Genomic DNA, 17,133 nt, shown 5'->3' with positions numbered 1-17,133 from the left:
TTGAAGATGTGATTTTTTATCCAAGAAGTTTGAAATTAATTTATAACTTAATGCAAGAAGAAGGTAACTTTATTAGAGTTTGTCTTTGTTTGTTGTGGAGTTATCAAAAATTTTTATAAATACTATTTGTAAGAGTTTGTCTTTGTTTGTTGATATGGATCAAACTAAAAAAATCATAATTAAAATTGAAACCAAACTGTTTGGTTATGATTTTTAATTTTTGAAACCAAATAGGTAATAGTTTGGTTTTAATTTCAATAATTTAAGTTTAATTTGATTATAATTTTGACAAAAATTAAAATCAAACCAAACCATTGCGAACCCTAAACCCGACCCGTTTATTAAACAAATTCTCAACCTTTACTCCAACTCAATATAAATAAACTTAAACCAAACGCGTGTTGACGTGTTGTTAATTTGATTTCGGCCCGTGTGCCCTAATTTGGACCGTGTTGATGTATATACTCGGTCGGAAGTCAATCGTTCCTTCCGTTGATCGTCGAGTTTGATAAAGGTGACGCACATTCCTCTTTGTACTCTCCAATTGCACCAATATATTCTCCAATTCCTCTTCCAGATCCATCTTCCAATACACACGCACATACAGATGTACACTCGCGTTGATGAATAGGTTAAGTTTTTCGTATGAATGTGGTCGATTTGCTCTGTTCTGGGTTGGGATATGGTTAGTTAACTTCATTATTAATTCGTTCTCAATCTTGTATTGTTCTCAGGTGATTCGAGCGAGATCCCTTAGCACCAAACCGATCGTTTTCTCCTTAGTTCTCGTGAGTATTAATTCTTTTATCCAGTTTTTAAACGAGCAATTTTTCTCGATTGTTCATTTCTCTTATTCATCTTAAGCAAGATACTTATTCATATTTATGTTTAGCTCTTCTACAAATACAGAACCTTATACTGTTCAACCTAAGGAATCACTAAGATAGACATAAAGAGTGGTAACTTATTGTCATTATAAAAAGGGAACCTTTAGTCTTTGCTACATAAACTTGAGTATTACATGCCTGGGCATCAGAGTTATGCTAAAATATTCATATTCCTGTGTCCCTTGTACGTTTTGCTGAATAAAATGCCATTTGCAAGGGGATAAAAGGATAATTTTTTAGCACATTTTATGAATGTTGTACTCGCATAACCTTTTTAATGGTTCTTTTAGTATCTAGCACCCTGGACTAAAAGGGTATTCTTTTTATTACCCTGGCTGTCTACACTTGATTTCTCATGGTCTGCTTTGTTCATTAATGCATTGTTCTGAGCATGCAGGCTAATAGTGCAATAAGCAGGCGTTGTTCTGTATGACAGAATAAAAATTAAAAAGTATACAGGTTTAAAGGAAAAGAAAAGGGTAGCAGGAGTGCGTATAGATTTAAGATGAATAAATTTACTTGTGAAGGCATCATTTGGAATCCTTGAATGCTTGATTATTTCAGGTGAGTGTTACAAATAGTAAGTGGATTGTTTGCATGACAAACAGAATATGTTATGTGTGTGTGTGTGTATTTGTGAATGTAGATGATAATAGATTCATTTCATATAGATGGGATTTGCTTTTATGTTGATTTATATTCATGCATTGCCAAATTTGTATAGAGTTCATAGATGTGCAGTTCTGGTGTTGGTTCCTTAGCTTGTTGCAATTTGACCAGTGGTTGTTCTGATAATCCTCTAGGAATAATAGCTATATTTAACCTCTAGCATCTATTTAAGTGATCTACCAATTATTTAGATGCCGTAGTTATTGAGTGTTTGTGTCTCACGTACATTAAGATGCTGCAACAACAACAAAGCATGAAGCCTTAATCCCATTAGGTGGGGTTGTCTTACTGGATTCTAGCTTGCTAATATCTAGTTCCTGGTGAAGTGTGGTAAGATGCTTCAGATAGAATAATAGGACAAAATCTGAGAAGTATGAAGTTTATAAATAAATCCAAAGGTGCAATATAATACTCTAATTCATGGTGAAGCATGCACTGTTTAGTGTTTAGTATGGATGGTAGACTCCAAAAACTAAACAGAGATTGTGTCTGTGCTTTTCCAGGAAAATAAGCTTGTGGGAGAATATTAACTATTTAACCAAAACATTCATTTCCCACCATCCTTGTCATCCATTTTTGATCTTCCAAAATGTCTTGTGGGTCATTTTCACCTTCTCTCACATCTATCTATGCCGATGTACTTAAAATTGCAATTGGGGGAGCTTCAATTCAAGTAATAGGCTGAAAATAGATCATGGGAGTTTTGGAATGAGCAAGGTGTGACACTTGGAGAGGATGTGTTAAAATTGCAAGAAGTTTATTAGGATAAGATGTGTTAAAATTGCAAGAGTTTTGGAATGAGCAAGGTGTGTTAAAATTGCAAGGTGTGACTCTGGGAGAAGCTTCATAAGCAACAAATAAATGTATGAGATTTCCTCCATTTTGCATAGCGCCGTTTGCGAGTGGTTTGATATTTGATTTGACAAAAACTTATTTGAATTCATTTGTTAAGGTGAACGAGTTGAATTTGATCTTAATTTCGAAACTTGATTTATAAATGAGTTGAGTTTGAATTCAGTAAAGGTCAGAAACATATTTAATTAGAGGCTTGTGAATACTAATATGGTTGATTAGAGACTCATAAACATATTCAATTAGAAATTTGTGAATAATTCGTGAATAAACTTGTTTATAAATATATTAATATATTTATTTATAATTTTATAAATATATTATTTGTATAAAATTATTAAATTTTAAATTATTATAATAATATATTTAAATTGAATAGGTTTTGGCAAGCTTTGAGTTTGGCGCGTCAACTTTTTGACAAGCCAACTTTGCTCTATTGCAACCTTTTATATGATTGAGTTCATCTTATTAGACTATGTTTACAGAATGAGAAATTTATTCATTTTTTTTTTTTTGTGTAGTTGGTATAAAAGAATGAAATAAGCTATATGCTAATGAATATCTGGAATTTTATTTTCATTCCATTAAATAAGAAATATAATGATATTTTTACATTTTTTATTTTTTTCTAAATTCAAAATGTTACATATTCCAACCAAGATTTAATCCATGTTCTTATCAAATCATTCTTCGTGGAAAACCTCGCCGATCACCGCCGCCAGCCGGAAACTAGTGTCAGATATTATTCTGTATTTTCTTTGAACTTTTCCACTTTTCCGACGTGGTTCGCCGTTTCCCACCGCGAACCACCATGTCCCACCGTCTTCCCACCGCGATCAGCGCGACCTTTTGGCTCCTCCGAACCAAATCTGGCCGAGAACCACCATTAACACCCCTCTGTTGCTGGCACCACCGCGACCCACGCTCCCCTCTTCCTCTGTCAAAACTCACCGGGGACCACATTTCTGCAACCTTCCATTTCCTCCTACAGATCTGGTCGAGCCCACTGCGTTACACCCCGTCTCTTCCGCCGGCCGCCTCCGCGGCCGTCTGCCTCCTCCGAACCAGATTGCCCGGAAACCACCTTTAAAATATACATTTGACCATTCATAAGGGGCTTGGACTTGGGGATTGGGTCTTGAAGCCAAGTTACAGCATGGTAACCCTTTTTCCTTTCTCTGTCTATATATGCTGTATAATATACTGACAAACATGTACTAATATATGTTTTCCTATTTTTTTCATGTTCATCTTAATCCATCATTTCCTAATTGTCAGATTTGATTACTTGACGTCAATTTTGAGAAGTGAATATATTGAGGTTATAATTGGCTGTACTATACTGGACAAGGCATTGATATTGACATCAGGTACCGAGTACCGTTTTTGATATATTGATGTAATAAATTAATGATATGTATTACATAATAAATATACAATTACAATAAAAACATTTATACAAAAACGCCATTATAGAAACATATAAAAGCATAACCTATTATGAAGAGCATCTCTAAATTACATAATTAACATAACAGCGTGACAATGCCTCAAAATCATTGTCATGGCTAGGAGGGTACCTTGGCCTCTTTCAGCAAAATTCGAAGGGACGGGCGGTTCTCATGCTTGGCCTCTGTCTTCTTTTCCACCGTCGCCTCATTCACTTCCACCACCTCCATAGCAGCGGCGACGGTGGTCCCCTCCATTTAAACGCTACCAAATTCTGGTCGGTCAGGGTTGAGTTCTGATATCAAATTTGTCAAATCTCTGATCTGAAATTGAATTCTCACTGATCAGTGTGACCAAAGAAAATTCAATAAAGGAATGGAAGAAATAAAGAGGGAAAATGGAGAGTAAGAAGGAGAGAGAGAGAGCGAGAGAACGATGAGGGAGAAATTCAAATTGAATTTTCAGATGTCTCTTAGGCGGGATCAGGCCTTTATATACCGAGTTCCTACATCTCAAATCTTAACAAAATTGAAAAATACAATTGCATACAGCCATTTCTAGGAACAATTCATAACCATCTATAATTACCCTGACGTTTAAGCCACCCAAATCGTTAAAATGTGACACATCACCACTCCTATCCCAATTAATGTGCCCGCTAGCCTTGCTTTGCCTGTCATTGTACCCAATTCCAGCTTCTCCAACCTGGCCAAAAAATTAAAAATGAAGTAGCTAGCCAGGCCTCAAGGCTACTAATAAATTAATTAAATTGTAGAGTTTAATTAGTTACCCCCATGAAAACGACCAACATGAAGGTAATGACAGGAATGAGCTTGGTCATGGCTGCAGTAAACTTTGCAGATGTTAAAGCCAAGCTCTCAACATACGGATTTTGAACTCCATATCTCTTGCAATTCCAACTCCAACCCAGGAATGAGACTGGTCATTGTTCCTTCTTAGCTAAAGGGATGGTCGGAGGTGAACCTACAATGACAAGGGACGGGCTTCGACGATTAATTTGTCAAGAGGTGACTGACACCTGCAAATATTCTGACGCTCCAATGAGTAAGGAGTAAAATGACAAAGTATCAGTAGGCTAGAAAGAAAACATACATTGACTCTAAAGAGAGCTAGTTTATATAGGAGGGGAGTCCCTCCTGCATGTATGCGTCGTGTGTTTGCAGGGTGATGAGACTGGGTATCCAGCGTCGATGAAGACTCTTAGATGATAACATGGTACCAATGAGACTCTCATTAATGTGGATATGATCTACCATTAATGAGGATGAATTCTTAAGTGGGCGCGAAAATACCTAGCATGTGGCTAGTGCAGGGCCAGAATCGAGCTGCGAGTCTAGGGCCGTGACTGAGATTGGGCTGTGGGCCAAAGGCCAAGAGCCAAGATTGGACTGGTATGGTCCACTGACTGATGAAATATGATGATGATGATGATGATGATGATGAGTAGCCTGAGGGTAGCGCTAGAGCTAGAACAGTTGTTACGTACCCAAGAAAGGCATGCTAAGCAAGAAAACCATCCAAGTCATCTTAGGCCTTATGTTGCTCCCCAGGTATAAAGCAAGAGGAATGGTAAAAGCAACAGCAAATAAGAAATGGGATGCAAAAAAACAAGGCTAACAGGTAGGAAACATGAGAGTGAAGACGGTGAAAGGGGAAGGTTTCTATTGGATGTTTAATAGAGTCCAAAATGGAAAGAAGTTGCAGATGAGAAACTAGGGAAACGATACTGGGGGACCTAGAATACTCAAAGAAAGAGAAAAAACTCCAAAAAGGGACCGTTGGCCGCAAACATCCAGTATCACATGGATATTCCGTGCCTAAGAGTAAGAGGACAAAGTACTCTAGCGAGAGATAGAGACGGCTGGATGATAATGCCCGCGGCTAAGCCTACTAAAACGACGACAAGCACCAGAGACCCAAAAAGAAAAATGAAAGCTGCTTGAGGACCCTGGAGAGAGCTCTTTAGGGTCCTTAATTTTGAGCGCTTTCATTGTAAATATATATGCTGCTATTAAATTTGTTATTTGAATATATTATTATTATTAAAAACATTTAAGTTGTATCCAAATCCATCTAAATTTAATCTAGAAAAATATAAAGTACTAAAATTAGAGGTGTCATTCCCACTCTTAAAAATATAAGAAAAATCTATTTGTTGGTGTCGAAATATAACAATTAAAATTTGTTTGTTTTGAAAAAACTAAGCAAATAGCCAACAGGGCCTGGCTGAAGAACAGGGCTTATGCTGAAGGAACAATGGCACCAGAGGAAGCTGAGAGTTGTCCAAGGCAGGCTTGATCCGCTATTTGGGAGAGTTAGGGGTACTTTAGAGAAAGGCTTAATTCGATCTTTAGGAGAGCCAATGCAAGATCAAGAGAATGATGGAAGTTGCAGTAATTTGGGAGTCTCTATTGTTTGGGAAGTTGATGTGTTCCTGATGAAGGGTTTGCAAGATAGAAAAAAGTTAGAATGCATATGGGGATTTTTCCTAAGTGGGCTCTCCGATGCTTAAATCTAATAGTGTCATGTTGAAGTCTAGAATATAATAAAGGTATGTAGTGAAATGTTGTGAAGAATGTATGAGAGAAAGGTTTTCTCTAGAATAAATGGTGTTGTCAGGGTGTCTCGGATGTGAAAGACCACCTAAAGGTAGAGTTGCAAATGAGCCGAGCCTTCGTGAGCGGCTTAGTGTTTGGTTCGATAAAAGGTTGTTTGAGTTCGTTCGTGAAGATAAACGACCCGAGTTTGAACTTAATTTTAAAATTTAATTTATAAACGAGCTAAACTTAAGTTTAGTAAATCTTGACTTGTTAACTTGCGAGATAACTCAATTAGAGTCTTGTGAGCAAAATCTTAGAAGTTGCAAATAATTCGTGAATAGGTTTGTTTAAAAATATATTAATAAATTTATTTATAATTATTTTATAATAAAATAATATATTTATATATTAAATATATATTTTATAAATATATTATTTAACATAAGTACATATCATTATATATTATGTCACTTATCTATCATTCATCGTATCTATGATAATCTACCATTCATCTATCACTGTCAGCACATTTAGTGGGGGTAACGAGTAAGGGGACTTTATTGAAGATGGATGATGAACCGCGTCAGTACTGCTCATTGATCGGTCAGTCCAAGCATGATCCACAAAATTGATGATTAGGAAATTTAATTGCACAAGCTCCATCGTTCTCTTAACATGCACCAATTAATATTTTCTTAATGGTCTTGATTAATTAACACAACACACAACCCTTCAATACTGCTAAGGGTTGCTTTGCCAACCCCAAAGAAACCCTTAATAGTCGCCCCTTTCTTCGGCCCCTGCTCCTGTTTTGTTTCTCTTTACCTCTTGCCTTTTGCATTCACCTGCCTCTTCTTCTCCAGGGCAGGAGTAGTAGTTGAAGCTTTACATGAGGCTTCTCTTCTTCTTCTTCCAGCATTGATCAAGACGGGAGTCAGATTTAGTGCGGGTGGGGAAGAAACCAGTCACTGTTGCAACACTATCCATCTTCTCTAACGACAGTGTGAGTGTGCGACTTCGTGCCTGCGATGACTGTTTGCCTTCTCTGGCAAAGAAGGCGATCGCTTGAGGCCATGACCATTCACCTTCTCCACCCGATTCATCTTCTCCAACAGAAATGATGCCTGCAACCCATTCACCTTCTTCACCACATGCAACCATTCTCTGAGCCCATGCCAAGCTTCCTGACGAGCCGAGCTCAATTCACATGAACCAAACTCATCGAGCAGGCTTAGCTCAATTGCAACCCTTCTTAGAGGAAAAAGAGTCTAAAGAAAAGTCCAGTCGTCCTTAAATCTGAGAGGTTGAGGGCTATTTATAGCTGTTAACTATGATTGGAACACGTGCCACGTATATGTATGGGCACTGTGCTCTCCCAGATGGGAAATGTACCGTTGTCCCGGTTGCACACGGTGTTGTCTTGTGATTTAGCTTGGAAGAGGGCTTTCATGAAAAACCCCCTGGAGGAATGGTTTCCCTGTGTTGGACAATGTGGCGTGGAGTTGTGTAGGAAACATGGTCTCCCTTGATCTTCCCCGCGAGCTTGTCTTGATTGAGTGGATTTTAGCATGTAAGTTGTGTCATCGGGAGAACCACGACTGGCCCTAGGCATAGGCCATTTAGGGCTCATGCCCATTTCAAGCCACTTGTCCATGCCTATTTCAATTTTCATATTTTAAATTAATTAAAAAAATAAAATTAATTAGAAATAGTAAATTTAAAAATTAAAGAGATGTTAGGGCCCATACCTATTTTAAATTATTATAAATTTTTAATTAATCTCAACCTTTCTCTTTTCTTTTATCAATAATTAATCCCATAAGCATCACTATAATTTTTAATTAATCTAAATCTCCTACATTCCTTTATTAATAATTAATCTCATTCACAATTATTTCATGTATTTTTAATTAATCTCAATATCTCATTTGTATGATTGTATCACAACTATTTCTATGCGCCTGACAGTGACTGTGACTCCATCATTTTTCATAGGTCCTCTCCTTCTTAATTTTTTATTCATCCATTGTTATTGGCATCTGTCATCAATTTGCGTAGGCGTAGGTCCTCAATTTAATCGATTTCACTACTACGTCTTTTCTCAAGCGATTTCATTTTTGTGCTCATTAGGCCGTTGTATGACTTATTAGATATATTTTTTGATTTTTTTTATTAATCCTTAAATTATCAATTAATTTTGTGTATTTATTTCAATACTTGTGATCCATCTGTTATTAGTGAATCTACACTAATGGATTGACAATGATGTTATTGAAAAATATATGTTAGAATAAATTAATTATAATAGTTTAATTATTAATTTTTCATCTAAAAATATTAAAAAAGTAAATTTAAAGTGAAATATTTTATATAATAAAAAAAATTATTCGTATTAATTTTATTTTTAAATATATTCATGGAGGGTCTTTTAAAAAATTTGACTTAGAGCTCTAAAATCTCATGATCGGCCCTGGGAAGAGAACTAGTTGGATGGCCTGTTGGAAATAACCTGAGAGGAGAGCTTCTCCTCGGAAAAAGGCCTTCTCCAATATAACTCTCCCTCGAGGAGGATATGCTACAACACTATTAAAATGAGGTATCATATCAATATATACAATTAATAATTCTATAATATCTTTCACGGGCATATATATTTATGTGAAAGATGTATTCCAAGAAATTAATTATCATAAAACAAAATGGTAGCCAGAAGTACGTACTCGAACTGACATTAAGTGCATTGTCAATGTGCGCGCACGCGCGGTCACACATACAGACACACACGTGCACACACACATATCTATATATAACCACCAGTTTGTGAACTCCAACTTTGAATTACCAAATTAAGGCTTAGTTTGGCTATGATTTTTTTTAACAGCGTTTAAACTGAATAGTGTTTAAATTGTGTAATAGCGTTAAAGCTGGGTAGTTGTAATATCCGGGAATGATTTGAGGCTATAGATGGTATTGGATAAAGGGTATAAGTGAAATTATCGAAATAATGGGACTTTACGGTACACTATCGTAGTTTTAAGTAACCGAATCGATCAGAGGAAGTACCCCGGATCTTAGATAGCCAAGGAAAATGTAATGGTATCGACAAGCAATACGAGTTATGATTTTAGGTAATGAAAGAAGTTGGATCAGGAACAGTTTTCGGTACAGTTGTCGACCGGGCTGAAAAAATTCAATCGACACAGGAGACATCCAAAAATTCAACGGAGCGTGTCAAAGACTAATATTTTATGTGTAGAACAACCCTTAAGTGATTTTGGGTTGAAACTAATGGATTTAAGGTCAAATTGAGTGACCAGGCCTAAGTGCATTTTTTTTTAAATTTGCCCGAGGGAGGTCAAAACAATAATTTTTCGGAAGTTTGGAGGGTTAAATGAGATATACTAAACTTATGGAACTTAGTGGTATATCTGGATAATTCGGGGGCTCAAGGAAAATGGCAGAAATGTCAATTGAAGAACTTAGGGGGCTAAAGTGCAATTTATCAAAAATTATGGTGTGAACGCAGTAAGCCAAAGTCAGCCGCCGCCTTTCGCCGCATGTGGAGCTACCTCCAGCGATGGGATGGTCGTAGTAGGACTTGGGGGAGGTGCTATATGGCATGAGACCGTTTGTAGGCCAAGTTGTGGCCGGTGATTGGCCAGATTTTGGCCAATTTTTGGGTATAAAAATGAGGCCGAGGGTTTTGGTTTTTGGCATCAAATTGGTTGTGCTTTTGATCCTTGCGTCAAGGAGAAGGGATTGGGAGCATTTTGAAGCGTTTTGGGGTGCGTTTGGTGGCCATTCGAGGGTCAGCCGGAAATCGGAGGCGGTTCGCTTGTCGAACCTGCAACTGGCCTTTTGGGGGCCTTACCGGTGTTGTTTCGGCCAAAAAAAGGCACCATAGTGATCGACATTAAGAGGGCTTCAAGGGGGTGTTTTCATTTTGGTTATCGGAGCAACCGCCGGCAGCCGGTTCAATAAAGAAGAAGGTGGCGCGTGCAGCCATGCGCCAGCCTTCACTCTCACCCACGCGCCAGGCGTGTGAGGGTGCGTGACAAGGGCATTTTCGGTATTTCTTCTTCCAGAATTTTCCTTTAATTATTTTAGGATTTATTGTGTTGAAATATTTTGAAAAATGGTTGAGAAAATAATTATTTTGGAATTATCGAGGTAAAAATTGGGAGAAAATAGAGGAAATTAAGGAAAAATTGAGAAAAATAGATTTTAATGCTTTCTTAATTAAATATGGTATTTAGGAAGTGTTGTGGCTTGAGATTGAGTGTAAGTTCAAGCGATTGCGAATTAGCATGCAAATCGAGGCATTGCACGAGGATCGAGGCATTCCAAATGCGTTCAGGTGAGTGGTCTGACTCTAGTTTTACATTTGTTTTGGAAATGTCTTGGTGTGAGTGTAGTAAGTTCAGGTGAGCGGTCTTACCAGAACTCGGGATGCTATGCTTATGCATTTTATTTATATATTTATGGCATCATTTTCATATTGATCATATGGTATAATGCATCAACTGTTTTTATTTATAAAAGAGTAGGTGCATGGCGTGTGATTTTCGTATCATCGGGGTATTGGTATTCGTGTTGGTATTGTGTCCATGTGAGACGGGATGGGGTCTACTTGAAAATGGGACAAGGTTAATCCAAGTGAACGGGTGACATGGTAGAGCACTCGAGAGATTAAGTATGTCACGGTAAGGTCAACCCCATCGGTGTATGGAATGGATTTTCCACAGAAGGTTGAGTATGTTAGGGAGATTTCTCAAGTTAGACGTGTTGCATGTCGTTTTGTTTGTATATGCCATGCTCGTATGTCTTTCATGCATTATGTAAACTGTTTCATGCCATCACTTAAATGTTTTATCATCTACTCTGGGTTATGTCTCTGGAACATTCAAAAGTTTCAGCCAGGGATTGCTGCGAGGGCGAGGACGTGGCTAGTGTGAGCAACGACATTTAGCTTGCTAATCATTGTATCATTTAGAAGCTTCAATATGTATTTGGTTGTGTATGAACAGTAGTATGATAATAGTGTTATCATTTGGTAGTTTTGTAATAAGTGTTTGGGTGTAGAAACACCTTGTATGGAACTTGTGGTAGGTCACGATATTGATGTTAATGTATCCGCTGCGTTATAAAATGTCTCGTTTAGTTGTTAAGATTATTGATCTTGTTAGTTAAACGGGCAAGACTGGGGTTCTCGGGATTTGATATCTACGTGTGAAGATTGTTTTTGAAATCACCGCGCGTGATGAACTTGAAAAAAAAAAAAATTCTCGAAATACCCTTATAGTGACACGCCTGATGAGGCGGGGTGTTACAATAGTGTTTTTAAGCAGACGCGACAGAGGAGAAACCTTGAGTGGCGACAACCAGGAGGCGGCGATAGTAGCTTGTGGCGCTGGAGGTAGCGATAGGCGGCGGTGGCGATCATTGTGGGAGGAGATCCGACAATGGAGGAGGCATAGATGCTGTAGGAGAAGAGAGCTTCGTTGAAAGAGAAGATGAGGGTCGGGGGATAAGATAAGAAGTGTAAATATTGAAATTGAAAGAGGGCAAAATAGTCATTTCCTTGATCAATTTCAAAAGCTCTCACAAGTTTTTTTGCAAAAGCTACTGTCCCAAAACTTTCTTTAAACGCTAATATAAAAGCGTTTAAGTTATGGAGCTTTGAAGCTCTTGATAAATTTAAACAGGGAACTAAATAAATTTTACAGCTTAAACATTGTACTAATAGCATATAAACGGTCAAACCGTTTGGGCCTAAAGGCAGTTGCTGCTGGTGCTCGAATTCACACGCCCGCATCAATAATAATAATATTATTATTATTATTATCATCCGCTGTAGTAGTAGTAGTGGACTGTCCTCTTCCACTCTCTGCCTTCCCCCACAGAACCGTGAATATTCCCAACACTATCACCCCCGCTCCTAAAACGCTGTTAATATATGATGAACATAATATAACCCCTTTAATTAATTAATTACCACAATATATATGTATTTATAGATATGTACCTGCCCAAGTGTAGCTTCTCGTCGAAAAGCAAGGACCCAGCAATGGCCACAAGCACGAGCATGAGAGGGTTGAACACTGATACAAAGAGCGGGTCTGTCTCTTTGACGCACCATGCCGTCAACAGCATCATGACCCCAGAGGCCACGATTCCCTGCATTAATTAATTAATTAATTCGATCGATCGAGTCGGAATTTAAGGTCAAATAATGTCATCTGACGATGAGATGAGTGAGGTCCATCGTCGTATACCAACCGAGTAAGATGCAGAGAGGAGCCTGATGTTCCAGCCCAACTTCCATTGCTCCCAGTCCCTCTCCATGCACACTGCAAACCCAACGGACTGGATGGCTCCCATCGTCACAGCCATGGCCGTCGTCCAGCAGGGACATTTGTAGTCCTGTATCATCGTCGCCTGCACCAGGCCAACACGCAATAACATGAACGCCGGCCCTTCTTCTTGTTAATTAACGTGATCAATTCAGTGCACTGATCGACTTTTAAATCATAACATATAAATTAAAGAGTAATGTTGTGGACAAAACGATCGATCACCTGCAGAATTGAGCCGACGGCGCTGGAGAAGCAGTAGCAAACGCTGAGGAAAGCTCCCAACTTGAGATTGCCAGATCCCAAGCGTGAATTATTGTGGCTGTGGCTGTGAAGAAGGTCAAGGTCTGTAGACCAGAGGTTGATCTCAACGCCTTTGTAGAAGGTAAGCAGCATCGCCCCTCCAATGAACATCAATGTTCCAGCCACCTTCGCCTTCCCTGCCATTGTACCCCATCCTAGCTTCTCCAACCTGCGCCCATACAATCGATAATTAAAGGAGATAATACTAAAAAGAAAAGTGTTTGATTTTATAGTGCCTTTTATGTGTTTTCTTAACTTAAATCACTTTATCTTCGTTTTAACCAAACAAGGAAAAATATATATTTGATTCCCTTCCACTTATTGTAACCAAATAAGAGAGGTAGAGAGAGAGAGAGACGTGCCCGAAATAGATTGCCAAAACGAAGGTGATGGCAGGAACCAAATTGGTCATGGCGGAAGCAAACGTTGCAGAGGTTAACACCAAACTCTCCAAATATAAATTTTGATTAGCGGAACACCTGCAATACAAATATATACACATGTATATATCACCATGATATAGGCATGTCACAAACTAATTTTATTAGGTCAGAAACTTCTTTGTTAGGATATTATATATATATATATATATTAACTAATGTACCTATTAATTCAAACAAAAACAATTTAGCATTTACGTAGATTATTAGTTTGTTAGGGGTTTGAGCTTGAGTTCCTCTATATTATATATATTAACTATTAAATAAGATATTATAAAGGGAGAATTGATTTTCTGTCTGAATTGTGATTGAATTAAAAACTAAAAAAAAAAAAAAGAAAGAAAACTGAACATTTGAACTGGGAAAGTTCATTCTTAGACTGGACGACTGAAAGTGAAATCTGCTTACCTCTAAATTTTATATAGAAAAATAGCATCAATTAAAATTTAAATTTTACAAGAAAAACATCTACAATATATCCAATACCTATGTTTTTTCATAATTAGTATCACTATTAATTATAAATATTTGGCTCTTGATGAGTAAAAATACTGTAATATTTGTTAGAAAAAACGAGAGCTGAATTACTTGAATAATTGAATTGTATTACACGAGTATTAATGAAGAAAGTTAGTCGAGTAAGTAATGAAGAAAGCCTACATCATTAATAAGGCAAAGTTTTTTTCTTTTTTTTTTTTCTGTATTGTTATTCAGCAATTTGTAACCTTTCTATAGAATTGTGCATAACAGAAAATCACATAAAAATTGGTGCAAAATCAACTCCATAAAACCTAGTAAACATGAACACAATAACCAAACTCTTAAAAATTAGGACAACTTATATTAATTCATGAAAGCCTGGCATATATAAATAGAATTTTCAATTAAAAAGGTAGGATTGATTAATTAATAATAATAATAGTAATAATAATAATAATATAATTAAGGTGCCCCTAAAGAAAATTAAGTTTATAATGAGAGAGACATCGAAATCCATCCATGGCATCAGTCAAGCTATATAGATATATATATATATATATGTATGTATGTATGTATGATCATGCATGGGGCAAGCCTAAAAAACAGAGCCTAGAAAACAGCTAGTGTCAAGTGAACAAATAAAGGCAAAGAAATGCATCCAGACTCCAAACAATGGGTCGAGGTTCACCGACTCGACCCATCCTTAACCGCCGCGGCCCTTTCTCTCCTATCCTTCTATGCAACTTAGCAGCCGGCTTTCCTCCTCTTTCGGCGACCCATGCCCTACAGAAAGCTTACCCCCGGCTACACGCGTGACAGTCAACTTTTGGCCGTCGGATTATGACGTTCAAAGCGGAGAAGATGACGAAAAGCCTACAGCCGGAGAATACAAAAAGACGCGGCAAAAACCGCGGTTAACCGTCGGTAACCGCCACGACCGCTGTCACAGTTCACTGGCACCCAGGGGCGGAGGCAGGGGAAGCCTCCCAATTTTTTCAAAAAGTAGATTTTGAATACTAAAAAATAATAATTTTTTTATTACAAACCCCCCAAATCCAAGCCCAAGTCCCCCAGCCCAGCTCCCCCTCCTCTTCCTCCTTTTCCTTTCTCAGATTCTGTTAAAATTATAGTTGCTCAGATTCTGTTAAAATTATAGTTTTGTCTTTGACTGCTATAATTGAAAAAAAAAAAAAAATCTATTGATGAAGCTCACGGCTGAAAAAAAAATTTTAAAGTCCCTCAGTTAAAAAATTCTAGCTCCGCCCTGCCACCATCCTTTCTTGGGAGTGAACTGTCTTCACACAGCCTCGATTCGTGACTTCCGCCGATTTCCGGCCTCCGACGCTGAGTTATTTTCTACAACCATCATCTTCTTCTCTTTTCCTAGGGTACATTCTTAGAAGGAAGAAATCATAAGTAAATAGGATTTTCATGTAAAATGTTTTATTCAATTAAAAAGGTGGGTTTGATTAATTAATAATTAATATAATTATCCCAAATTATATTATTATAATTTGAAAAGTCCAAATTATCATCATCTCCGCAAAGCAAACCAACAATACCACCGTCACCACAAACGGGTTGGGACGAAGGAGGTTTGCAGGGGTGAGGAATTGGTGGAGGTAGTGGTTGGCAATGAGGCTGGGTGGGCGGTGTGGCAGGAAAAAAAGCAGCCGGCGAAAAGGCACGTGAGGTGGCCGGCGACAATTACAGAGAATGGAGGAGAAGCTCTGTTCAAACTCATTCAATTCATTGAAGCTTCTTCTGCTTCTGTGGCGTTGCTTCGTCGACTTGAAAACTCAAAAACACAAATACATATATATATATACATACAGGCACATACATACATATATATATATACATAGCGAGAAAGCATGCAGTAATGGCCGAATTGCTTACTGCAGTAATCCAAGTAGAAACTCCTGCCCCGCTAGCTTCCACGTGAGCTCTGGCCTTCTTCCTCTGTAAAAATACAGCAAACCCGTGTCAAAAATCAATTCAAATCATCATCATCATCATCTTCTTCTTCTTCTCGTTTTGTGGTGATTTGAATATGAAAAGGGAAAAGATATATATATATATGTATATATATACATGTGAAGAACGAAATGAAAAGACCTTTCGACGATGATGGCAACGGGAACGCTGAAGGCGAAAGCGAAGAGAAAGCGGTAGGCAACCAGAACCCTGAGGCTCATGCCATCGTTGGCGGCGAGTTTGTAGAAGACGTTTACTCCGGCAAATGTGGCCTGAACGACGACCATCAGCATCGCCCGGAGCAGCCAGTGTATAATGCTCCACATCCTCCCCTTTATTGAGCAAGCGAGAGTGATAAGCAAGAAGCCTTCTACCTTGGCTCTGCAATTGATCGATATATAGACAGATGCCCGTTCTAGAGCTGAAATCTGCTGTTCACCCTGTCCCCTTCGCGCTGGCTCACCAAATTAATACAAATCATCAAATAAAACTCTTTTCTTCATTAAAATATTAAATTTTTATTATTATTAATACACATTAATATTTTTTAATATCAAATCAGTGGGAGACTTTTTTCCCAGCCCCGATTAAGAAAGCTGGGCCCCGAAAAAGTTTCCGAAACTAGCCCCGAAAAAGTGAGTGAAAAGAAGTTTTCTTATTCGGGGACTGGGATAAAAAAGTCTTTCTTTGCAACTTGATAAGTGCCGGTAATTTTAGACACGCCCCAATTACAAAACATAATACGGAGCTAAGGGAGTTAGGGTTAGGGTTAATTAAGTTTGGATCATAAATTGATCAGTTAATTTATAAGACGATTATTTTTATGTTTTAAGCGACTCAACTTGTCTAACTTATTTACACACATAATGATCCGTTTAATTAAACGTGTTAATGGGTTGACTCGAATACATTAACATGATTATATACGAAATGAAACATTTAATTAAAAGGGTTAATAAGTTGATCTAAACACATTAGCATGATTATACATAAAATAACACATTTAAAACTAAATAACACATTTAACAGGTGACACAGCACGATCCGTTTAAATTAAACGAATTAAACAGATTAACAGATGACACGACACGACACGTTTAGTTAAACTGGTCGTGTCGTGTTATACATTTAATAAACGTGTTATATTCGGGTTTAAGAAATT

At 37.7% G+C, this 17,133-nt stretch overlaps 1 protein-coding gene across 1 annotated transcript; it reads right to left on the bottom strand.

The window, feature by feature from the left end:
• Positions 1-4,114: 4,114 nt before the first annotated feature.
• On the bottom strand, positions 4,115-16,264 carry LOC127809404 (WAT1-related protein At1g25270-like). Its single transcript, XM_052348165.1, has 12 exons — positions 16,113-16,264; positions 15,894-15,956; positions 13,437-13,553; positions 12,997-13,243; positions 12,698-12,856; positions 12,444-12,595; positions 12,290-12,364; positions 11,785-11,898; positions 7,459-7,666; positions 4,648-4,764; positions 4,446-4,562; positions 4,115-4,180 (listed from the first exon to the last, which is right to left on the bottom strand). Exons 1-12 carry the CDS (start codon positions 16,262-16,264, stop codon positions 4,115-4,117), a joined length of 1,587 nt encoding a protein of 528 aa, XP_052204125.1.
• Positions 16,265-17,133: the final 869 nt, after the last annotated feature.

This window comes from Diospyros lotus, chromosome 9 (genome assembly GCF_014633365.1).
Source record: "Diospyros lotus cultivar Yz01 chromosome 9, ASM1463336v1, whole genome shotgun sequence".
Classification (NCBI taxonomy): Eukaryota; Viridiplantae; Streptophyta; class Magnoliopsida; order Ericales; family Ebenaceae; genus Diospyros; species Diospyros lotus.
This window is presented reverse-complemented; position numbering and strand designations above follow the sequence as displayed.